The sequence below is a fragment of the Pavona decussata genome, unplaced genomic scaffold (assembly GCF_977016875.1).
Source record: "Pavona decussata unplaced genomic scaffold, jaPavDecu1.1 SCAFFOLD_217, whole genome shotgun sequence".
In the NCBI taxonomy this organism is placed as follows: Eukaryota; Metazoa; Cnidaria; class Anthozoa; order Scleractinia; family Agariciidae; genus Pavona; species Pavona decussata.
The window spans coordinates 1,265,151-1,290,459 of NW_028145622.1; the positions used below are offsets into that span (position 1 = coordinate 1,265,151).

Consider the following 25,309-nt stretch of genomic DNA (forward strand, 5'->3'; position numbering starts at 1 on the left):
GACTAAACGACGCTTAAAAGACCACTTTATTGAACACCGCCGCACCATAGATAACCCTAACACTAAATCTAAACCCACCACAGCTGCAGACTCACCGCTCCTAACCACACCGCTAACGACATGCAATTAATCCCCTTAGAAAAAGTCTACTCCAACCGAAACTCAATCCGTTAGGCCAGGGGAGCCTTCCTAATCTCAAAAGGCAGAACACTTCTTCTACATGGCCTCAATATTCGCGAATAAATTTACTAGCTTTTTTACTAATTATTATTATTATTATTATTATTATTATTATTATTATTATTATTACTATTACTATTATTATTATTATTATTATTATTATTATTATTATTATTATTGTTATTTTATTTGCATTATCTTTTAGACAGTCAATCACTTTAGTTTTACGTAGTTCCGTTATTGCGCAAATACTTGTAATGTAAGCACATGTCCCAATGCGAATTCTCATTGTACCTGAAGAAGGCTGGTTTGGCCAGCCGAAATCAAGAGAGGATGACACTTTAAAACGTAATTCTACGTTGTATCGGTCTCTGCTTCTCTTATCATTTGTATTTGCCAAGTCGATCAGATCAACAATTGATCCAACGTATACCAGCAGGATTATCGTCTACGGTTGTTGCTTAGACATTACTCAAAACAAAAACACTTCAACAATTAGTATAATGCATACGGTTGCTAGAACGATTTAAATAATGTGCGTCGAAAAAACAACAATGACAACAACAACAACAACAACAAAAATAAACAAAAAAGATAAAACAGCCGAGAAAGAAAATATAGCTCTTCGTGGCGTCTACATGGATGCTCGTTACCAGGGTAGCCGAGTGCCTCGTGTTTTAATGGTCGCCATATTGGATGTTTGTTTTGCTGAGTGGTGAAGACTTGTTTCCATACCTCAAACTGCACTTAGACGAAAACTTGAAGAGAGGGAGGGCAATTGAAGATATGGAAACGAGTGCTTACCTCGCTGAGTTGACATGTTGCTGTTACCGATTTACATGGATGATCGGGAAATTCATTCATCGTTTGTAAGTGACTGTTATTTTGCCTGAGCTTGAAAGCTTTAATATTTCGCTCCGATGTGTAACTACTAAGCTTTAGACTAAATATCAGTGTAAACATATATGAACATTCGCTTTCATAGACTCTACATGCAAAAGTGGCTGACATTTGAAATATTCTTTTGTTTGCATTGAAATTATCCCTTCTAACTTCGTTCTTGAATCAATGAAGAATTTTGAGGAGTCAATAGCTCTGGTTCTCTCTAAATCTTCTTAAGTTTACCATTCAGCATTTTGTCGGGTCATGAAGCCAGGCTGCGCGGGTTTTTGACCTGAGACCCTTCTCTTATCTGGAACCCTGGGCTATTAGGGCTAATCTGAAAGCAGACAAGAGAATATGTCTGCCATTTTGCATAAGGCCTATTGACTTTTAGTCCTTTCAGGAAAAATCCACTCGGCCGGAAAGGCATTGGAGTCCTGCTAACCAATTGGTACCTGCCAAAAACCGGATACTTTGGAATGGTAAACGTACTAGTTATATCTCTGAGTAGGAGAGACGAAATCCTGCCCTTGAAAAACTCCTCAACTCGCAAAAACCAGGAACAACCAACAGGGAAATTCTGCTTGACCAAATGATTCAAATTCCCCGCCACCTCGATTTTCTGTGCCGTATCCCCGAGGTTTACTACCGCTTTGGGGGCACGGCGTCAGCATATTCTTCTGGTTTTTCCTTGTGTTTTCGTTTTTCTTTGACATTCCGAATAGAGGAAAGTCGGTGTAATTTCGAGCTAACTCGGATAGTTTATTGCTAATCCCTCAGGGGATCATGGAGACGGGAGAAGTAGTACTTTTGAGATCTTTTACTGACCGCATGCAACCCGACAGCGACTTGTTTATTGTAACCGCGGTTGGAGCGTGGGGTGGGGCATTTCTCGAGTTGGAAGTCGAAGGGCCAACTCCTCACACTAAAACGTTTCTTCAATAGAAAACGTTGAAAATCAAGGCCAATCTTTTTAGAATTTCTTTCCTCCTAGTTAGTAGTTTTTCTGTGGCTGGATCCGGGAATCGTAGCGGTTCACCCTGGTTTGATATTTTGCATATTAGTTAACTGCAGTTACAGCCAGCGAATGTATTTGGCAGGGTTGTATTTTTACTTGTCTCTGTCGACTCAATGCAAAAATGAATGTCGAATCTTTGACATAAATCTGTAAGAGCATATACTTGCGTTCTGTCATTGTCATATAAGAAAAGAAATGTCATTTGACATTTAAATACAGGCATTAGGATATTTTTCTCGTCAAAAAGTGATTCCAGTAGTGGCTCTTCATTTTATTGAGATAATTTTCTTCCTTGTCTTTTAAATCGTTTGTCTACCTAGTGATATCTTACCTGAGTGGATATCTGGTCTTATGTTTTTCCTGTGTTACAAAAGTGCCTGAATCATGCTGTCGGCATTTATGATTATGTCGTTTTGGCCAAAATTAATAGCCAGTTTTTCGCCTTAACCTTGGTTTCCTTCACTGTCGAAAAACCGAAAACCATAATGATAACTTTCTGTCTATGGAAAAAAACACCAAAATTTAGTGTTCTCGTTCAAACAACACTTAGAGTAGTCGGCTTGACATGTGTAATAATTATCATAAGTGCTATGTGGTTTTGTATGTGAACGCGCCGACTGCATGAGTGCTTCGCTTCTCATCGAAAGAAGAACACAATTTTGCGGATTGCTTTGTCTCACCACGTGACTTAGCTCCCTTTAATTTCGATAGGTTGTGACACTTTAGGCTTGGTGGGATGGGAGATGGGGGGAGGGGGTTGGAAGGTTAGATCTATATATAAAAAAAGTCCTGTAGAGCCAGGGATCGAGCGGGCTACTCGGGTATATTGTTGACGTGAAGGTAAGAATGAGGTCAAGTCAGCAAACACCCAAAGAGTGCAGTTGGGTGTTGGGTTGCTGGACTAATATGGTCCAACATCCCAGAAATTAACTCACAAAATGCTAGGAGCGACTTAGCTCGTGGTGTCACTAATTTCAGTGGTTCAGAAAATGAAGTCTTCATCTTACTTCCTGCCAAAACTAAGTGAGCGTACAATTCTGAATTCCAGGAGAATTGGACTATACACTTGTTGTTTTTCTGTTTTTTTATTCAATTTTTTTATTACCTTTATTTAGTACATTAATTTATCGATCAATTATTATAATAATATTAAAAATGTATAAAGCGCGACTTTCCATAAAATGATCAAGTGCGCTTTACATCATAGGAAATAAGACTAATCCTAAAAGACATAACAACAACAACAACAACAACAACAACAACAACAACAACAACAACAACAACAACAACAGCAAAATCCAGCATAGTTTTTCCAACAACTGCAAACGTTAACAAACTTTTTCATGTGTTATTTCTATTTGGACCCTGCAAGGAGATAAGATCATTTTTTCTGGGTTGGCTTTCTGGGTAAATGTGTCCTCTACTATGCCATCATTTTTGTGAGAGGTGAAAGTTGGTCAGCGTAGTATCGTTGCCGATATGCAAACCATTCAACCAAAACTTACAGAAATTCTGCGTATAGAAAATCAATGGCACCAAAGTATCCGGGGGAAAAAAATCTTGGACTACTGGGTAGGGAGGTGTTGTCCTTCCGAGGATAACAGTGAGTGATTACAAAAGCTTCTGTTTTATTGGCCACCAGCTTTGGTTAGAAAAACTATGTGTGAAAAACCAAGAAACAGTTGGACAACAAATCAATCAAATCCAGCTTTAGAATCATTTTCTATGAAAATGTTCAATTTCTCTCTGCTTCATTGTGACGTTGCATGGGTACTTGAGCTGTAAGAAATAACCTCTTCATCAGCATCTTGCAAACCCTGCAAATAATGGAGAGACAGAAACATTAAATACTTAATGGTCTTGAGGGAATCAGTTAATTTTGTTTCTTAAAAAGCTCAATATTCGTCTCGGGAAACATTGACATTCGAGGTAAACGAAATTAACTGGTTTCCCGAGGGACCAGTCAATTTCTTATATAGCACAACAAAGGCATTAAATAACAAATACGAACACAACTTTGAAAAACGCTCTGAATCTTATGACAACATGCCAAGCTCACTTACGCTCTGTTCAACAGTTCACGGTTACCTTCTAACGTCATAGTTTTCGCAACGTTACACGCTCATGATTAAATGTGGCTATGAACAAGCCAATGTCTTTGAATGAGTTCGCTTTGGCTGGAGAAACTTCAGCTATATAACCAAGCGTGTTTTTTCAGAAAATTTTAGTATATACTGAACTTGGTAGTGTTGGTGGTTCAAACTACTAACTAAAGTATGCATTACGGAACAAGCAATGACTTTTTTGTATGACACTGTCTTTTCCATAGTAAATTAGGAAATTTTCTAGCATTCTTGGAGGGCAATTTTATGTTTGTGAATCGTCACTTCTAAACAGCCACTGAGAGTTCCAACAATGCCGCCAGTTCTTAGAAATGTTAAGTGATTTTAGGGATTCGTATTTGAAACAATTTAGGTCAAGATAAAATAGTCTAGTATCGAAAAATTAAGGTGCGTGTCGGCATGTACCCGAGATAAGAGCTTGTAACATGCCGCAACGAATTCTTTATTACAACGGATTGACCTCTGACGTAAATAAATTTAATTCTGCAAAGTCCCTGAACCCATATCAAAGGTTAATGCATGAATTAAAAGCGCAGTGAATTCCGATTTTTTTTAACGATTTTAGTTCAAACTTATGTTTAACATACCACTAAAAAGTTATACTTGTTGTTGTTGTTGTTGTTGTTGTTGCTGCTGTTTGAGGGGAGGAGGTGGGAGTAGGGCTCCTAAACGAGGAAAAGCTCCTCCTTTTATTTGTTTAGCTAAATATATTCATAGAGCCCGATTAGAATTGACTATACCCTTCAATTCTTCATAGTGATTCCCTGTGGAACTTTCTCCCTGTGGACCTTTCAGTAGATGAAGCTCGAGGAACGAGTGCTCTTCCGTTGTCTCGACATAAACGTTGTCTATAGCGCTGGTTAAATCATTTATCAATCCAGCGTCTTGCTGTTGTTCTGCCCTCGTTTCGGTTTTATTGGCTTGTAAATATCGCCACTGCCTATAAACCAGGAAGCTGATCATGCCGGCAATTGAGAGGGAAAGAACAACGCTTAAAGCAATTATCGCAGAAACAAGCGGCTGTGAGGTTGTGTCGCCTGTACAGAGAAAAAACAGAAGTGAGACAAAGCAATTTTGAGAATAACGCTATTATTTTAACTATTCATAACCCTTAAACGCTTTACTAATTTACTCGAAAACAATCCTTTCTTTTCCCCTGTACATTAACAGCCAGCAGCCGCTGCTCATGTGGCAGTGAGTCCACTGCAACTAACAATAATCAATTAACAGCCAGCAGCCGCTGCTCATGTGGCAGTGAGTCCACTGCAACTAACAATAATCAATCAATCAAACAATCAATCAATCAATCAATCAATCAATCAATCAATCAACTTTTGGATGTTAAAGTGGAATATATTACTGATGTCTATTTTTGTCGCTGGGAAACTAGTGAAGTGCGATAAATGTTTCGCATCAGATGACAAACAACGAAACGTTCTGACGAAGAACTGTCGCTCAAAACGTCAACGCTCGAATCTCTCAGTTTACGGTGGCTAAATTACTTCCGTTACCTCATCAACTCTGTTGTTAAAACCAAACATTCGTTTTCTGCACCCTGATATTTCTAAAGTCGTTAACATATGTCCCGTTTACACGGACAATGCGAATGGCTTGAGCTTTCGTTAAAACCAACCTCTAGCACGTTCTCTGCTCTTTACTTCCGTCGGGGGAGAATTTGTGAATACCGGTAATTGTTCCTGATTATCTAAAACAAAAGACAACAAAAAATCGGAATGTGCAACCATTCCTTGAATAGCCATGTTTATGCTTCAACTATCATTATTTAAAGTGCCCCTAATATAATCCCTAATTTTTTCTTCAGTCACAACAAAACTCCCTTTGTTTCTGAAACTTTTCGCGAAAACATTTCGGCCATAGCACTTTTTCTGAGAATTCTGACGACGACGCAAGCATAAGATTTTCTGAGAATTCTAAAAGTTTGTAGAATTGCCGCCATTTTGGTTCACGGCCACGAACTTAAGAGAATGTTTCAAGTTGTGGTCTTTGACGTCAACCGCGGAAGCATTGCTTGACACTCGAAGCGGAAATTTAGTGTGAAAGCGGTGTTATTTGAAAGGTCTAAAATGCCAGATAGATGTGTTGTAGCTAATTGCAGCAACACTGTGGATACAGAGGATGTTTTTTTCCGTTTATACGATTCCTTTCTTTGGCGATTTGAGGCCTAACGCGAAGAAACGAAGCAAAAAAATGGTTGGACTTCGCGATAACTTAAGTATCAGGCCTTCCTAAGGGGAGGGGCTAACTTCGCGAAGACAAAACGCGCTCAATGGGAACGTACGAAGCACTCAGCAGTTTGTTCGCAGTACTTAGAAGGGCGGATAATTGTCTCTTATTCAACGGATAAATCGCTATTAAGTGGATAAAGCTTTTTGAATCAAGTCATTTCGGTTGTTTGAAGCTTGGACCCATAGTGTCATCCATCCGCTATCCAACGGATAAAGTTATCCACATCAAGGTAGGTAGTATAACCTTTTATCCACTGGATAAAACTGTTTAAAAGAGTCATGGCTGTTTGAAGAATCAATAATTTAGTTGAACAACTAAAACAACGTACCTGGAAAAAAACTTTGAAGTGCAAGAACTAAAACATGAAGAAAATCTTTAAAAACAATTGATCGATTTTATTGCTGGCATTTTGTTTTCTAGGAAAAGCACCCTTTGATTGCCATTGTTTCAACATATGCACGGTCTGATCAAGTCTAGGAAAAACTTTCTTCTTGGAGAACAGCACTGATCAGAGCCTGATTCTTTCCTTCGGAGATGAAACTAAGCATTATTTATCGATCGCTTGACAAACCTCATCGATCATCGTACATCTATTCTGGTCACTCAGCTCAAAACATTAGCTAGCGCTGCCTAAAAATTTGAGGTAATTATATAGATACCGGCTGGGGCCGAAAGAAGTAAAATAAAGCAATACGCGTTCTTAGAACTAGAGGTTAAACTTCTGTCACCGAATTTTAAATGCCCCCAGTCAAACACCACTGAGATTAATTTGTTTTTCGCCGCGACAACATGCGGACCACCGAGTAAACAGATCTTTGTATTACTTGATCATTTTCTAATTGACTTTCAATGAAAATTGGTTTGGAAGTAAGCGAAGTGAAATCGTAATTCTTACGGCAAGTCGTTGCGTGCGTTTTTTAAACAAATATCTCAATTTGCAGACAAAACGATCAAACATTTACCCCTCGGCATTCTTGGTTATGAATCCGTCACTAGCCAAGTTTACTCGTGAAACGGAAAGGAAAGCGCAGGTACATTACGAAAACGCAAATACAAAAGGCTCGCGGGTTTGTTATAAGGTACCTTTTACACGTTCGGTGTTGTTTCGTTCCGTCGTTGGAAAATTGGTGAATACCGTTGAAGGTTCCTCAGTAACTAGAAGTGAAGAGGTACACAAAAATTAGAACACTCGACCGATGTATGTAGTCTTCCTACGTTTATATTTGATTGAGAAACGTGCATTGTTAAGCCTGGTTAACACGTACGACGCAAGCATAAGAATAAGCACAAGCACAAGCACAAGGATGTTTACACGTACGATAAGCATAAGCATAACGTGACATACGTAAGCGCAGAAGCAAACAAATTTGGCGCAATCGCGCAGCCGGGCTGCTTTTTGGCGCGAGATTTGATTCCAACATGGCGGAAAATGGCAACGCATGAGTACCTAGATTGTACGCTGACAACTTGTCATTGTTTTTCAGTTTCCTTTCCTTGCGCTTATGCTTATGCTTGCGTCGTACGTGTAAACCAGGCTTAAATGCCGCTCAAGATTGATTGTCGTCCTAGTCAACAGGGATTTCACACAAAATGAAAACTGAAAGTTCCATGGGGACACGTTTGAGGGTGTTCCGTTCTCTTTTGCGTATTCGTCTTTGGCAGTGCGAAGTCATCACGCTGTTAAAATCGTTACGCCACAGGTGCTAGATAGTTAGACAGCCTAAACAACTAATAAATAAAAAAATTAAACACTACATTAGAGGTTGAGCACGTGTGGCGCCTTGACGTTGTGCGTGGACTTTGAAGCTGTACATAGGGTCCCGGCTCGAAACTCGTACATGTCAAACACAAAATCTGTTCACGAATTTACATCTGTTGTAGTGAAGAGGTAAACAAAAAAACTAATGTAGAAGAATAAATCGGACAGCCATTTTTGTTTTGCGACCCCCACTGTGGTTCAGCAATTTCATTTACCTCTGTTGCATCTTTAAAAGAACAAATATATTCGTTCCTCGGAAGTACTTGTTTCAAAGCCAAATGAGTAAGAAGCCGTTGTCTCTTTAACTACCTGGGAGGAAGTTTCTTCCTGGGTTGAAAGTAAAACAGCAACAACAACAAAAACGAAGCAAAACATACATTTATCCTGTGACATCCTTAGACTAATGTCGTAAACTCTTGGGGTTTGGAGAAAATGAAGCCATGGGAGCGAATTTTTTTATTCACTTAAGATTTAATTCAGCTTAAATGTTTTTACTTTTACCATATTGCACGAAGTTCTGAATCATCCACTGGCCTGGTTCACGGGTGCGACCCAAACGCAATTGCAGACACACATGATGAAAACTCAAGTGCAAACGCTTTACGCTTATGTTAAAGCGTACCTTTAACTCGTTCTGCGATCTTTACGTCCGTCTTTGGGGAATTAGTGAATATCGATGAATGTTCCTCATTATCTAAAACAAAACAGAAAACCAAAGTTCAGATGCGGAACCATTCACGGAAGAGGCCATTTTTTCCTCGACCAACTATTACTAGCTTTCAGCAGTTCTATGGATTAAGCAAACGCCTGTTGCATTTTGAAATAACAATTTGTATGATTCCACGAAAAGAGTTTGTTTACTTAAGAATTGGTTCATGCTTAGCGTGCGTATATCGAGTTATGGATGCACGCGGGAAGTTTGGAGAGCACGAGAGAAGCGCGCCGAGAGCAACTCTAGCTTCTTGAGTGCTCTTCAAACTTTCCAAGTACATCCATAACTCGATCTACGCACAGCTAAAAGCATGAACCAATTCTTTTATAACATAGTGAAAATAAAGTAAATGATTCCTGGAAAACAGGTTTTGTTCCCGATTAATTACAAAATTCTCTGTACAAAAAGAAAAAGGCGAAAATGGTTTCTCATATTGGTTTAATCTTAACCTTTCATTAAGCTTTAAGCTCTTATAAATATACATTTTTTATGGTGTTGTCTCTCTATAAATTTTTTTTTAATAACACAGCGCGCGCATGCTTCCCCCATCTGACTTGCACACGTCATCGGATGGACGCACGGCCGTGCGTATGTTGAGAAATGTACCATGATGGCGCCAATAGGAATTAGATTAGGATGCAAGCGCGCTATGTTATAAAAACATTTTCCCCTTGAATATTTCTTGAAGTCAGAACGTAAGCCCTCGATGATGTATCCAGCTGAGCCCCAACCTATGTTCTGAAAAAATTGGCCAAGAGGCATATATCTTTTTTATATTCAATTTTTATTATTATTATTTTTAATTTAACTCAAACGGTTTCCACTCTTAGCCCTCTGCCCTACACATTATAGTTCTGAATCCGTCACTAGCCCGGTTTACACGTGCAACGGAAAGTAAAGCATAGATATATATTACGAAAGCGTAAAAACAAATGACTTGCGGTTTTGTTATAAGGTACCTTTCACACGTTTGCTAGTGTTTAATTCCTTCGTTGGAGAATTGGTGAATACCGTCAAATGTTCCTCATTAACTAGAAGTGAAGAGGTAAACAAAAAAACTAATGTAAAAGAATACATCGGACAGCCATTTTTGTTTTACGACCCCCATTAAGGTTCAGCAATTTCATTTACATCTGTTGCATCTTTAAAGAAGAAATATATTCGTTCCTCGGAAGTACTTGTCTCAAAGCCAAATGGATAAGAAGCCGTTCTCTCTTTAACTAGTTGCGAGTAAGTTTCTTCCTGGATTAAAAACAAAACAGCAACAACAACAAAACACAAAGCAAAACATACATTTATCCTGTGACATCATTAAGCTGATGTCGTAAACTCTTGGGGTTTTGCAGAAAATGAAGCCAGAACGAATTTTTTTTATTCATTTATGATTTATTTCAACTTAAATGTTTACACTTTGAGCCCGTTGGCTGCCACCTTACACGAAGTTCTGAATCGGCCGCTGGCCCGCTTTACGGGTAGGACCCAAACGCAACTGCAGGCAAATGAAAACTCAAATGCATCTGTTTTCTGTTTTCAAGATCTCTTTTCAATTTGTCTCTCTTTGGATTAAAACATGGCAAAACAAACATTTGTCCTGTGACATCCTTAGGCTCATGTCGTAAACTTTGGGGATGGAGAAAATGAAGCCATGAAAGCGATTTTTTTATCCACTTACGATTTAATTGAGCTTAAATGTTTTCACTTTGAGCCCACTGGCCGTCATCTTACACGAAGATCTGAATCGGCCTTTGGTCCGGTTAAAAGTTGCGACCCAACCGCAACTGCAGGTACATAATGAAACTAAACTGCAAACTTTTAACAATTATGTTAAAGCCTACCTTTAATACGTTCTGTGTTCTTTACTTCCTCCGTTGGAGAATTAGTTAATTCCGGTAAACGTTCTTCATCGTCTAAAACAAAACAGACAAATAAAATTCAGACCTGAAAAAACTAATTGAACTTAACTGATTCCACTCTGAGCCGACCGCCCTACACCTTTCAGTTCTGAATCCGTCGCGTGCCCGATTTACACGTGCTACGGAAGGCAAGGCATGGAAACATTACAAAAGCGAAAATACAAAAGGCTTGCGGTTTTCTTATAAGGCAACTTCCACACGTCCGCTGGTGTTTATTTCTTTCGTTGGAGAATTGGTGAATACCGTTAAATGCTACTCATTAACTAGAAGTGAAGAGATAAACATAATAATTAATGTAGAAGAATACATCGAATAGCCAGTTTTGTTTTACGACCTCCATTAAGGTTCAGCAATTTTATTTACATCTGTTGCATCTTTAAAGAATAAATATATTCATTCCTCGGAAGTACTTGTTTTAAAGTCAAATGGATAAAAAAACTGTTCTCCCTTTGACTACTTGGGAGGAAGTTTCTTCCTGGATTAAAAGCAAAACAGCAACAACAACAACAAACAAAGCAAAACATACATTTATCCTGTGACATCCTTAGACTCATGTCGTAGACTGTTGGGGTTTGGAGAAAAGGAAACCCTGAGAGCGAATTTTTTTATATTCATTTACGCCTTAATTCAGCTTAAATGTTTTCACTCTGAGTCCGCAGGCCGCCACCTTACACGAAGTTCTGAATCGGCCTTTGGCCCGGTTTCCGGGTGCGACCCAAATGCAACTGAAGGGGCACATGATGGAAACTCAACTGCAAACGGTTTACGCTTATACTAAAGCCTACCTCTAGCTCCTTCTTTGGTCTTTACGCCCGTCGAAGGAGAGTTAGTGAATTCCGGTGAACGTTCCTCATCATCTAAAACAAAACAGACAACTAAAATTGAGACCTGAAACCATTCACTGAAGAGGGTATTTTTTTCCTCGACAACCATAAGCGTTCAGCAGTTCCATGGATTGAGCAAACTGCTGTTCCATGTTGAAATAACGATGCTTATGATTCCACGAAAAGAGCTTGTTTTGAAGGATGCATGTATAAGGAGCTGTTTTCACTGTCTTTCTTTGGATCAAAACAAAGCAAAACAAACAGTTACCCTGTGACATCCTTAGACTCATGTCGCATACTGTGCCGGTTTGGAGAAAATGAAGCCATGAGAGCGAATTTTTTGTTCACTTACGATTTAATTAAGCTTAAACGGTTTGACTCTAAGTCAGCTGGCTTGCGCTTCACATAAAGTTCTGAAGAGGCCGCTGGCCCGGTTTACGGGTGCGACCCAAACGCAGTTACAGACACGCATGATGAAAACTCAAGTGCAAACGCTTTACGCTTATGTTAAAGCGTACCTTCAACTCGTTCTGCGGTCTTAACGTCCGTCGTTGGAGAATTAGTGAATACCGTTGAATGTTCCTCATTATCTAAAACAAAACAGAAAACCAAAATTCAGATGCGGAACCATTCATGGAAGAGGCCATTTTTTCCTCGACCTTTTATTACTAGCTTTCAGCAGTTCTATGGATTGAGCAAACTCCTGTTACATTTTGAAATAACTCTTTTCATGATTCCACGAAAAATCTTTGTTTTAAAGGATTTATAAGTAGCCGTTTTCACTCTGTCTCTTTTTGGATTACAAAAAAAAAACACACACGTAAACAAACATTTCCCCTTTGAATATTTCTTGAAGTCAGAACGTAAGCCCCCAATGACGTAGCTAGCTCAGCCCCAACCTTCGTTCTGAAAAAATAGGGCCCAGGAGCATATATGTATTTTTAAATTCAATTATTATTATTTTTGATTTAACTTAGATGTTTCCACTCTGAGCGCACTGACCTTCACCTTTCAATTCTCAAGCCGTCACTTTCCCGGTTTACACGTGTAACGGAAGGGAAAGCAAGAAAGCGCAAATACAAAAGGCTTGCGGTTTTGTTAGAAGTTACCTTTCACACGTTCGCTGGTGTTTAATTCCGTCGTTGGAGAATTGGTGAATACCGTCAAATGTTCCTCATTAACTAGAAGTGAAGAGGTAAACAAAAAAAAAAAAAAACTAATGTAGAAGAATACATCGGACAGCCATTTATATTTTACGACCCCCATTAAGGTTCAGCAATTTCGTTTACATCTGTTGATCTTTTAAAAGAACAAATATATTCATTCCTCTGAAGTACTTGTTTCAAAGCCAAATAGATAAGAAGCCGCTGCCTCTTTAACTACTTGGGAGGAAGTTTTTTTTACTGCTTTAAAAGCAAAACAGGAACAACTGAACAAAAAACAACCCAAATCATACATTTATCCTGTGACATCCTTAGACTCATGTTGAAAACTGCTGGGATTTGGAGAAAATGAAACCCTGAGAGCGAATCTTTTATATTCATTTACGATTTAATTCAGCTTAAATGTTTTCACTCTGAGCCCGCTGGCTGCCACCTTACACGAAGTTCTGAATCGGCCGTTGGCCCGGTTTCCGGGTGCGACCCAAACGCAACTGAAGGGGCCCATGATGAAAATTCAACTACAAACGCTTGACGCCTATTTTAAAGCCTACCTTTAACTCGTTCTGTGGTCTTTACACCCGTGGTTGGAGAATTAGTGAATTCCGGTGAACGTTTCTCATCATCTAATACAAAAGAGACAACTAAAATTTAGATGCGGAACCATTCACTGAAGAGGCCATGTTTTCTCCTCGATAACCATAAGCTTTCATCGGTTCCATGCAGTCGAATGTTCAAATGACAATTTGTATGGTGCCAAGAATTGAGTTTGTTTTAAAGGATTTACAAGAAGTCGTTTTCATTTCGTCTTTCTTTGCATTAGACAAAACAAGCAAATAGACAAATATTTACCCCTTGAAATTCTTGGAGTGGTAACGTAATTAGCCCCCAATGACGGATCTAGCTGAGTCCCAACTTATGCTCTGAAAACGTAGGGCCCAGGGGCATAATTTTTTGAATTCAATAATAATAATAATTATTTTTTTTAATTTAACTAAAATGTTTCCACACTGAGCCCACTGCCCTTCTCCTTTCAATTCTCAAGCCGTCACTTGCCCGGTATACGCGTGGAATGGAAAGCAAAGCGCAAATAAAATAGGCTTGCGGTTTTGTTATAAAGTACCTTTCACACGTTCGCTGGTTTTTAATTCCGTCGTTGGAGAATTGGTGAATACCGTCAAATGTTCCTCATTAACTAGAATTAAAAAGGTAAACAAAAAAACTAATTTAGAAGAATACATTGGACAGCCATTTTTGTTTTCCGACCCCCCATTAAGGTTCAGCAATTTTATTTACATCTGTTGGATATTTAAAGGACAAATATATTCATTCCCCGGAAGTACTTGTTTCAAAGCCAAATGGATAAGAAGCTGCTTTCTCTTTGACTACTTGAGAGGAAGTTTCTTCCTGGGTTAAAAGCAAAACAGCAACAACAACAAAAAGCAAAGCAAAACATACATTTATCCTGTGACATCCTTAGTCGCATTTCGTAAACTCTGGTGGTTTGGAGAAAATGAAGCCCTGGGAGCTAATTTTTTATATTCATTTATGATTTTAATTCGGCTTTAATGTTTATACCCTGAGCCCGCTGGCCGCCACCTTTCACGAAGTTCTGAATCGGCCTTTGGCCCGGTTTACAGGTGCGACCCAAACGCAACTGCAGGTACATGATGAAAACTCAACTGCAAACGCTTTACGCTTTTGTTAAAGCTTACCTTTAACTCGTTCTGTGGTCTTTCCTTCCGTGGTTGGAGAATTAGTGAATTTCGGTAAACGTTCCTCATCATCTAAAACAAATCAGGCAACGAAAATTAATGCGTGGAACCATTCACTGAAGAACCATGTTTTTCCACCTCAACAACCATAAGCTTTCAGCGGTTCCATGGATTGAGCAAACTGCTGTTGCATGTTGAAATAATGATTTTTATGATTCCACGAAAAGAGTTTGTTTTAAAGGATTAATAAGGAAATGTTTTTACTTTGTCTCTCTTTGGATTAAAACAAAGCAAAACAAACATTTATCCTCTGACATCCTTAGACTCATATCGCAAACTCCGCCGGTTTGGAGAGAATGAATCCATGAGAGCGAATTTGTAATTCACTTACGATTTAATTCAGCTTAAATGTTTTCACTCTGAGCCCGCTGTCCGCCACCTTACACGAAGTTCTGAATCGGCGGCTGGCCCGGTTTCCAGGTGCGACCCAAACGCAAATGAAGGGGCCCATGATGATGAAAACTCAACTACAAACGCTTTACGCTTGTTTTTAAAAGCCTACCTTTGACTCGTTCTGTGGTCTTTTTTTCCGTGGTTGGAGAATTAGTGAATTCCGGTGAACGTTCGTCATCATCTAAAACAAAACAGACAACTTAAATTGAGACCTGGAACCCACACACTGAAGAGGGCATTTTCCCCTCGACAACCATAAGCTTTCAGCGGTTTCATGGATTGAGCAAACTGCTAATGTATGTTGAAATAACGATTTTTATGATTCCACGAAAAGAGTTTTTTGTAAAGGATTAATAAGGAACTGTTTTTATTTTGTCTCTCTTTGGATTAAAACAAAGCAAGACAAACATTTATCCCCTGACATCCTTAGACTCATGTTGCAAACTCCGCGGGTTTGGAGAGAATGAATCCATGAGAGCGAATTTGTTATTCGCTTACGATTTAATTCAGCTTAAATGTTTTCACTTTGAGCCCGTTGGCCGCCACTTTACACGAAGTTCTGAATCGGCCTTTGGCCCGATTTTCGGGTGTGACCCAAACTCGACTGCAGGCCCACAGTCAAAACTCAACTGCAAACACTTTACGGCTATGTTAAAGCCTACCTTTGAAACGTTCTGTGGTCTTTACTTCCGTCGTTGGAGAATTAGTGAACGTTGAACGTTCCTCATCATCTAAAACAAGACAGACAACTAAAATTCAGATGCGGAACCATTCACTGAAGAGGCCATGTTTTTTCTCGACAACCACTTGCTTTCAGCGGCTCCATAGATTGAGCAAACTGCTGTTGCATTTTGAAATAGCAATTTTTATGATTCCACTAATTGAGTTTGTTAAGAAAATTTACAAGAAGTCGATTTCATTTTGTCTTTCTTCGGATTTGACAAAACAAGCAAATTAACAGACAAATATTTACCCCTTGAAATTTCTTGGAGTCATAACGTAATTAGCCCCTAATGACGGATCTAGCTGAGTCCCAACTAATGCTCTGAAAACGTAGGGCCCAGTAGCATAATTTTTTAAATTCAATAATAATAATAATTATTATTTTTTTAATTTAACTAAAATGTTTCCACACTAAGCTCACTGCCCTTCTCCTTTCAATTCTCAAGCCGTGACTGGCCGGTATACACGTGGAACGGAAAGCAAAGGTTAGGAACATTACTAAAGCGTAAATACAAAAGGCTTGCGGTTTTGTTATAAGGTACATTTCACACGTTCGCTGGTCATTAATTCCGTCGTTGGAGAATTGGTGAATACCGTCAAATGTTCCTCATTAACTAGTAAACAAAAAACTAATGTAGAAGAATACATTGGACAGCCATTTTTCTTTTACGACCCCCATTAAGGTTTAGCAATTTCATCTACATCTGTTGCATATTTAAAGAACAAATATATTCATTCCTCGGAAGTACTTGTTTCAAAGCCAAATGGATAAGAAGCCACTGTCTCTTTAGCTACTTGGGTGGAAGTTTACTACTGCTTTAAAAGCAAAACAGCAACAACAACAAAAAACAAGCCAAAACATACATTTATCCTTTGGCATCCTTAGGCTCATATCTTAAACCCTGGGGGTTTGAAGAAAATGAAACCCTGAGGGCAAATTTTTTATATTCATTTACGATTTAATTCAGCTCAAATGTTCTCACTTTGAGGCCGACGGCCGCCACCTTACACGAAGTTCTGAATCGGCCTTTGGCCCTTTTTACGGGTGCGACCCAAACGCAACTGCAGGTACATGATGAAAACTCAACTGTAAACGTTTTACGCTTATGTTAAAGCCTACCTTTAACATGCTCTGTGGTCTTTATGTCCGTCGTTGGAGAATTAGTGAATTCCGGTGAATGTTCCTCATCTTCTAAAACAAAACAGACAACCAAAATTCAGATGCGGAACCATACACTGGTGAAGCCAAGTTTTTCCCTCGACAACCTTTAGCTTGCATCGGTTCCATAGATTGAGCAAACTGCTGTTGCATGTTCAAATAACAATTTTTATGATTCCACGAAAATAGTTTGTTTTTAAGGATTTACAAAAAGCCGTTTTCATTTGTCTTTTGTTTGTTTATAGAAAACAAGCAAACAAACAAACATTTACTCTTTGAAATTCTTGAAGGCATAACGTAATTAGCCCCCAATGCCGGATCTAGCAGAGTCCCAACTTTTGCTCTGGAAGCATAGGGCCCAGGGGCATATTTTTTTTTAAATTCAATTATTATTATTATTATTATTATTATTATTATTATTATTATTATTATTATTATTATTATTATTATTATTATTATTAATTTAACTTGAATGATTCCACTCTGAGCGCACTGGCCTTTACCTTTCAATTCTTAAGGCGTCACATGCCCGGTTTAAACGTGTAACGAATAGCAAAGCATAGGTACATTACGAAAGCACAGATAAAAAAGGTTTGCGGTTTTGTTATAAGGTACCTAATTCACGCGTTCGCTGGTGTTTAATTCCGCCGTCGGAGAATTGGTGTATATCGTTGAATGCTCCTTATTAACTAGAAGTGAAGAAGTAAACAAAAAAACTAATGTAGAAGAATACATCGGACAGCCATTTTTGTTTTGCGACCCCCATTAAAGTTCAGCAATTTCATTTACATCTGTGGCAAAGAAGAAATATATTCATTCCTCGGAAGTACTTCTTTCCAAGCCAAATGGATAAGAAACCGCTTTCTCTTGCACTACTCAGTTGGGAGGGACTTTCTTCCTGGGTTAACAGCAAAACAGTAGCAACGACAAAAACAAAGGAAAACATACATTTATCCTTTGACATCCTTAGGCTCATGTCGTAAACTGTTGGGGTTTGGAGAAAAGGAAACCCTGAGAGCGAATTTTTTATATTCATATACGATTTAGTTCAGCTTAAATGTTTTCACTCTGATCCTGTTTGCCGCTACCTTACACGAAAGTTTTAAATCGGCCTTTGGCCCGGTTTATGGGTGCGACCCAAACGCAAATGGAGGCACCAACGGTTTGTGCTCTCTTTAAAGCCTACCTTTTACACGTTCTGTGGTCTTTACTTCCGTCGTTGGAGAATTAGTGAATATCGGTGAATGTTCTTGATCATCTAAAACAAAGATATAACGTTACCACAATTCAGATGTCGAACTATTCAATGAAGCGCCATTTTGGTATTCCATGGACTTAGCAAGCTGGCTTATTGCACTTTGAATTATTAGGTGGAGCTTATTTCACTTTAACTGCTGAGAGGATACAGACCCCTCTTTAAAATAAAAAAAAAAAAAATCAAGGAACGGACGTTTATTAAATACGACAATACAGTTGAAAAAGAAACCACAAAATCACGATCATGTCGTCTGAAATACAAAGTTTAAAAAAACTACAGAAAATCGATAACATTAAGTATGAATCAATACAGAGTTTCATCGTTGTTCTACTTATTGAAGTTTTCACGAAAACATACAAAGCTAAAGAAAACAGTTTTTTGTTTTTTTCTTTTTTACTTTTAAAGTTTTTTATCGTTATTTCTCTTCTATATTTACAGCGCTTTGTATGTTATCACAACTGAAGCGTAACAAGGCCGATATATATATATATTTTTCAATGGAGCACGACATTCTAACTTTTTGTAAAACGAAACGTCATCTTAACGGTTTCCGCTTTTTTGAAGAAAATTGTGTGCGTAGTTTATAACCAGTCCTTGACGTTTGAAATTTTTAACATATAACATATGTTTAATAGACGGAAGCGCGTGTTCTAACATAGCTACAATACAAGGAGGCGTATAGAGTGAAAAAAGTCGGCATGTACATGCAAACGAACGTATCTTGACCGGCCTTTGTGTGACTTTGAAAAACGTGTCCGCTGGATCCGGACCATCACATTGTGCTGGTCTAAACATGAGTGGCCTTTCCGTCAAGCATCGGTCTGTGAGCTTGCCCAGGGTGAGGGCTAACTGCTGGTGGGTAGCTCTCAGATGTGTTTCAAACCACCGGGGTTGTGAGAGGAGGGTTCTTGACCCTTTAGCTTAGCTTAATTTGCTCTCTTTCCTAGACTAGAGTGACATTTTTGCCGACATCCCTCATTCAGCGGCAGGGTCTTAATGGTAAATTGGTTGGAGCTGTCACATAGCTTAGGGTCAAGCCCTAATTGCAGAAGGGTGACTCGCAGTTTTGTGTGCAAAGAACATGCTTGGCAAGGGGAGTGTTTAGAGATTCAGTACAGTTGAAGTTTTGGGCCCTGTACATGTGTAGTTTGAGTGCGTGCACGTTTTCGGAAATCCGGACAGATATATAAGGTGCTTGTTGTCCAAATTAAGAATTAAAAGAAATAACCTACTAAATACTCAGATATTATATATTGCCGTACCCAAATTCGTAATTAGCCAATCAGAAGTCTAGCCTACTGTCCTGATATCCTACGATATCAAGTCACTGACCTGATATTGCACGATATCGTGATTAGTTTCAAGTAAGGTAATGTTACTGTACGATAAACTGAAAAGAGGGTTTAAACATAAACGTCGTAATTTGAGATTTAGCTGGCGTTTTCCGATCGTAAGAAGAGTACAAACTTTTCCGCCAAAGTGAAACTGGTGAGAACTCGCCAACTGTGCGATATCACGCCTGAGAGATTTCATTACCGCAACTCCTAAAAATATCACCGGATTTACATTAAATTCCTGAGCGTACCTTTTTTGCTACGCTTCGGCGGCATATCAGGCTCGTTTGGTCTCGCCATGGGAATTTTTGCGAGACCCACTCGAGCCAAAATACGAACCATGGCTCGGTTACAATAGCCATGAGCCAAAGAACCTTACTTCCTACGTAAGCATACAATAAATTGCCATATCCTGATTAGCATATATTCGTGCTCCGTAAAACCAAGTTATAACCCATGGCTCGACAAAACTCGCCTCGTATGCCGCCATAGCGTAACAAAAAGGTACGATCAGGTATGAAAACCAAAACATTTCGTTTCCTATTCATTTCATTTGCCGTACTTGTAGAATCCTGAGACAGACAAGACAGGGTGATTTAAGTAGTTTTAAACCAACTTACTATATTACAGAAATATTTTCAGTAAATTTTAAGATATATTTTGAAAACATTGTAACTGTAATTTTAACTCTTATTAATTATGAAAAACTTCCACTCGGCCTTTGGATGCCAAATAATCATGACTCCTTGTACCCATCAATTGAACTGTCGCATAAAAGAGGTATATTACCTTCTTTCACTACCTAAACAAGATGTTTTCTTGGTTTATGTAACCCTTTATAGCAGAATAAATTGAAAACCGCTTATTTAATGGATAAAATTTAATCAGTCTTACCACCTGTAGTACACATTACACCGGCATCTTCACTGTGATCGCAGTTCTCTATTCCCCATCCATTGTGGCTACATTCTCTTAAGGAAGTCTCATCTCCTGTACACCGTACGTCATCCATCCATATCTGTCCTTTACCTGCCCCGAAAGCTGCAGACGTGTTTGCTGCCACAGCTCCTGCAAACCCAAGCTGACGGCAAACTACGTTGGCGTCTTTTAAGTCCCAGTAATCATCACATACTGTTCCCCAGATTCCATTGTGGAACACTTCCACGCGGCCTTTGGATACGACGTCACCATCACTTGTACCTACCAATCGCACTGTCGGATAAAATAGCTTTATAATTTTCTTTGTTTATCTAAACATTGGTAGCAGTCCATTGTAAAAGATTGAACGAAATTGATAGCTCTATTTATATATCTTGATATTGTCTCTTAACTGCGCCGCTGTATTTGGTGATCTTTGCAAAAAATATTATTGGCATTCGTGTTAAAAGGAAACAACCCAATAAATAACTATATTTCACAACAAAAGATAACATTTCATATTTTACTCTAGTCGTCGGTATTTTGTACTGAAAACCTAGGTCAGACAACACAGTCACCCCTTGTAGGTATACCATGATATTTGACCAATATGGCGTCACAATGTCCTGGAAACAGCGGGACCAGCCTTGTATTGTTGTTGTTGTTGTTGTTTTGTATTTTTTTTTTTGCTTATTTCGGTGCCAAGTTAGTTGCCTTTCGCAGACGTCTTGGCATTCAAACCTAAAGGAAAGAAAAGTTGAGAGAGGACATTTCCTTCATTTCAATTTGTTATCATCTATTTCTCTTAGCTTTCATAATAACCGAGCATTCCAATGTCATAACTGTCTTTTTTTTTTAATTGAAACGCGCTGTTCCAAATACTTGAAAGGCAAATCATGATAATAGTGCGTCTTACCGTTGCGTCTCACATCAGTTACAAACAGATTTCAGAGACATAACCGTACTACTTCGAAAAAAATGTTGTTATCACCTTTAATACACATTACACCAGCATCTTCACCGTGACCGCAGTCCTCTATTCCCCATCCTCTGTGCCCACATTCTGTTAAAGAACTCTCATCTCCTGTACACCGTACGTTATCCATCCATATCTGTCCTTTTCCTTCCCCGAACGCCGCAGACCTGTTTGCTGCCACAGCTCCTACAAACCCAAGCTGACGGCAAACTACGTTGGCGTCTTTTAAGTCCCAGTTGTCATCACATACTGTTCCCCAGATTCTATTGTGGAATACTTCCACTCTGCCTTTGGAGCCAACATCACCATCATCAATCGTACCTATCAATCGCACTGTCAAATAAAAGAGCGTTATTTTCTCTCATTACCTAAACACTGGTAGCATTTCATGATGAGAGATGGAATGAAAACGATTGTTCCATTTATATATCTTCACATCGGCGCCTCACTACCCCTCTGTATGAGGTGATCTTTGCAGACGATATTCTTTGCATTTGTGTTGGAAGGAAATAACCTAATAAATAACTAGATTTCGTAACAAAACGATAACATTTCATTTGTTACCCTAAGGCCCGGTTCATACGTCGAACTTTACATGAGCCGAACCTAATACCTATTAAGGTCGACCCAAATAATTAAGTTCGGCAGCTGATTCAGATGTCGAACCTAACTGAAGTCGAACTTAAAGCTAAAGTGAAAAAATAGATTTTCGTTGTCAGCGGCTGTTGTTTTTACTCAACAAGATTTAAAATGACTCGAAAGATGAATTCTTACATGGACGAGCTTGTTTGGTAAAATAATGAAGACAGGCCAAACACGGCTCCTATTGGTCGAGATCAAAGCTAATTTGCTCTAACGAATACGTCTTTCAAAGATCTCCCTAGCTTTCCTGTACGAAAGTAGGGAAGGGTCTTTGTAGATCTCTCTTAGCAGAGGCTGATTTTCTATCAAGTGCCATTTACTAATCTCAATGGTTTTAGGTTAGGCACAGAAGGGCGATATTCCGTAACAAACGGCAAAATGTTTTTGCGCGGTTTTTGTTTGTTTTGTAGTGAGTGCCGACATTCTTTCGCTGAAATTGACTTCTGAAAGAGTTTTATCTATAAGGTTATCGAGGTAACCTCTGTAGCGTAATGTCTGTTTGAATAGAGTAATGTTTTCTTCAAATGTTGTTTTTGAAGATTTTGTTCTGAGGATTTTTGAGGCTTCGCCTTTGATATAGCCTGTATTGGAAAGTTTCTGTCGGTTTGAAGGGCGTATGCACATCAAAAATAGGTTCTTTTCTTTTTTTTTTTTTTTTTTCAATCTTTCGCCTATCAGACAAGTATATTTAGTTGTTTCGAAACAAGAAGAACAAGCACATTCCTCTTTTCCCGCCATCTTGTTCAGAATGAAGTGCTTTGTGCATGCCAAGTCAATGGAACGCGCAGACCTCTGGGATAGATATAATTTATATAATTTATACGTAATGTATGCATTTGGTTCGGCACATGTAAAAGTTCGACGTCTGAATCGAAGTCGAACTTTTGCCGTTCTATTCGTCTGGCGCAGTCGAATAGAACAGCGGGTCGACCCAAATACAAATCTGTCGATCCTGACTGATTTATACTTCGATCTTTACATGCGCCGAACCAAATGATTAGGTTCGGCTCATGTAAAGCTTGACGTATGAACCGGGCCTAAGTACGTTTGTATTTTATAAAACCGAGGTCAGATAAGACGGTGACCCCTTTGAGAAATTATGATATCATTGACTAATATGGCGTCAAATCTCCTGCAAACAGTTAAACTGGCTTTTTTTTTTTTTTGCTTAATTGGGTGCCAAGTTAGCCTGCTTATTACAGACGTCTTGGAATTCAAAACTAAAGAAACGAAAAACGAGTTGAGAGTGGACATTTCCTTCATTTCAATTTGTTATCATCTATTTCTCTTAGCTTTCATAATAACCGAGCATTTCAATATCATACCTGTCTTACAAGACCGTCCAGTCTTTTTACTCGGGCCGTAAGGTGGCACGAGTTAAGGTTTCGGTAGCATTATCAAATTCTTTTTTATTTTTGGGGTCGCGATGGGTCGAGAGATAATACTTCGGACCACGAGTTATTGTTCTTGGTCTCGTTTTTTGTACTCGGCTGGCACGAGTTAAGTTTTCGTCGCGTTATAAAATTCTTTAAATTCTCGGTCGCGTTCTTTGCACTCGGGCCGTGAGGAGTGTATACAATTTGCGAGCCAGCGAAGCATGCGAGGCAGACGTGCGAGGCATGAACAAAAGATGCGAGGCATGCGAGGCATGAACAACCCCAACATAAACTGCTAACCGTAAAGCTAACCGGGGAGCTATTTAAGCTAACCTGAGTGCCCGGAGTGTTTTTTAGGATAGCTTTGCTTAACCAAAAATTTGGCAACTAAATCAGTCTATGACCCCGCGGGCCAAGATAGATAAAGATGTCTCACGTTTACTATAGAAAAACAATCATGTAGAAACGGTTCCTGTCTTCAAATTAAAGGTAAATAACAAATGCTTTCCCCTGAATTTCATTTAAAAACATTGAAAAACGTACAAGGATAACGTACGCGTGGTACGTAACGTTACTCTAGATAATACCGGAATTAAGATCCGTCATTGACCCGGCGTCACATACATATCAGGACCGTACAAGTGGTTTTTGTCTCTAAACGAAAGGTGAAAACGTAAGGATTAAAGCCCGGGGATTATAAAAAGCATTCGTATGACAAATGTCGTTTTCCCCTGTATTTCATTCTAACTGCAAGAAATGCGATTCTATCTGGTGGTTACTTATTGCCTCATTATATCTCTGTATCTATCGTTTTGGGGGAATTAGCGATGCTGGAGGTTATCACTGCTAAAAGATTGTAGGCTTACGCACCACGCAGTCAAATATGGCCCGAGTTTAAGCTGAAAACAGCTTCTTGTTTTTTATATGAAACGCGCTTTTCCAAATATTTGAAAAACAAATCATGATACTAGTGCGTCTTACAGTTGCGTCTTACATCAGTTACATACAAGTTACTGGCGCATAACCGTACTATTTCAAAGAAAATGTTGTTATCACCTTTAATACACATTACACCAGCATCTTCACCGTGACCACAGTTCTGGTTTCCCCATCCATTGTGCCCACATTCTGTTAAATAACTCTCATCTCCTGTACACCGTACGTTATCCATCCATATCTGTCCTTCTCCTTCCCCGAAAGCCGCAGACCTGTTTGCTGCCACAGCTCCTACAAACCCAAGCTGACGGCAAACTACGTTGGCGTCCTTTAAGTCCCAGTCGTCATCACAAACTGTTCCCCAGATTCTATTGTGGAATACTTCCACTCTGCCTTTGGAGCCCACATCACCATCATCAATCGTACCTATCAATTGCACTGTCAAATAAAAGAGCGTTATTTTTTCTCATTACCTAAACACTGGTAGCATTCCATGATGGGAGATTGAATGAAAACAATGGCTCTATTTATATATCTTCACATTGGCGCCTCACTACCCCTCTGTATGAGGTGACCTTTGCAGAAAATATTCTTTGCATTTGTGTTGAAAGGAAATAACCTAATAAATAACTAGATTTCATAACAAAACGATAACATTTCATTTGTTACTCTAATGCATCTGTATTTTTTAAAACCGAGGTCAGATAAGACAGTGACCCCGTGCAGGTACCATGATAGCATTGACCAAAACTAAAGAAACGAAAAACGAGTTGAGAGTGGACATTTCCTTCATTTCAATTTTTTATCATCTATTTCTCTTAGCTTTCATAATAACCGAGCATTCCAATATCATAACTGTCTTACAAGACCAGTCTTTTTTATATGAAACGCGCTTTTCCAAATATTTGAAAAACAAATCATGATACTAGTGCGTCTTACATCAGTTACATACAAGTTACAGACGCATAACCGTACTATTTCGAACAAAATGTTGTTATCAC

General features: G+C 38.9%; 1 protein-coding gene across 33 annotated transcripts in view; it reads right to left on the reverse strand.

The window, feature by feature from the left end:
- Positions 1-3,360: 3,360 nt before the first annotated feature.
- LOC146459742 (scavenger receptor cysteine-rich domain-containing protein DMBT1-like) overlaps positions 3,361-25,309 on the reverse strand; it is a 30,580-nt gene continuing 8,631 nt past the window's right edge. Inside the window, exons 11-30 of one of the 33 annotated variants that reach the window (XM_085089111.1) lie at positions 24,429-24,746; positions 21,370-21,687; positions 20,355-20,672; positions 18,055-18,126; positions 16,830-16,901; positions 16,252-16,323; positions 15,649-15,717; positions 14,534-14,605; positions 13,942-14,013; positions 13,373-13,444; positions 12,768-12,839; positions 12,177-12,248; positions 11,620-11,691; positions 10,757-10,828; positions 9,881-9,952; positions 8,832-8,903; positions 7,534-7,605; positions 5,837-5,908; positions 4,944-5,240; positions 3,361-3,897 (exon numbers count right to left, since the gene is read on the reverse strand). In XM_085089111.1, coding sequence (XP_084945237.1) covers positions 3,881-3,897; positions 4,944-5,240; positions 5,837-5,908; positions 7,534-7,605; positions 8,832-8,903; positions 9,881-9,952; positions 10,757-10,828; positions 11,620-11,691; positions 12,177-12,248; positions 12,768-12,839; positions 13,373-13,444; positions 13,942-14,013; positions 14,534-14,605; positions 15,649-15,717; positions 16,252-16,323; positions 16,830-16,901; positions 18,055-18,126; positions 20,355-20,672; positions 21,370-21,687; positions 24,429-24,746 — 2,345 coding nt within the window. In that variant the 3' untranslated portion in view covers positions 3,361-3,880. Of the gene's footprint in view, positions 3,898-3,921; positions 5,241-5,836; positions 5,909-7,533; positions 7,606-8,831; positions 8,904-9,880; positions 9,953-10,756; positions 10,829-11,619; positions 11,692-12,176; positions 12,249-12,767; positions 12,840-13,372; positions 13,445-13,941; positions 14,014-14,533; positions 14,606-15,648; positions 15,718-16,251; positions 16,324-16,829; positions 16,902-18,054; positions 18,127-20,354; positions 20,673-21,369; positions 21,688-24,428; positions 24,747-25,309 lie in introns of those variants that run through there. The other 32 variants (XM_085089137.1, XM_085089138.1, XM_085089135.1 and 29 more) reach the window with 32 other exon arrangements.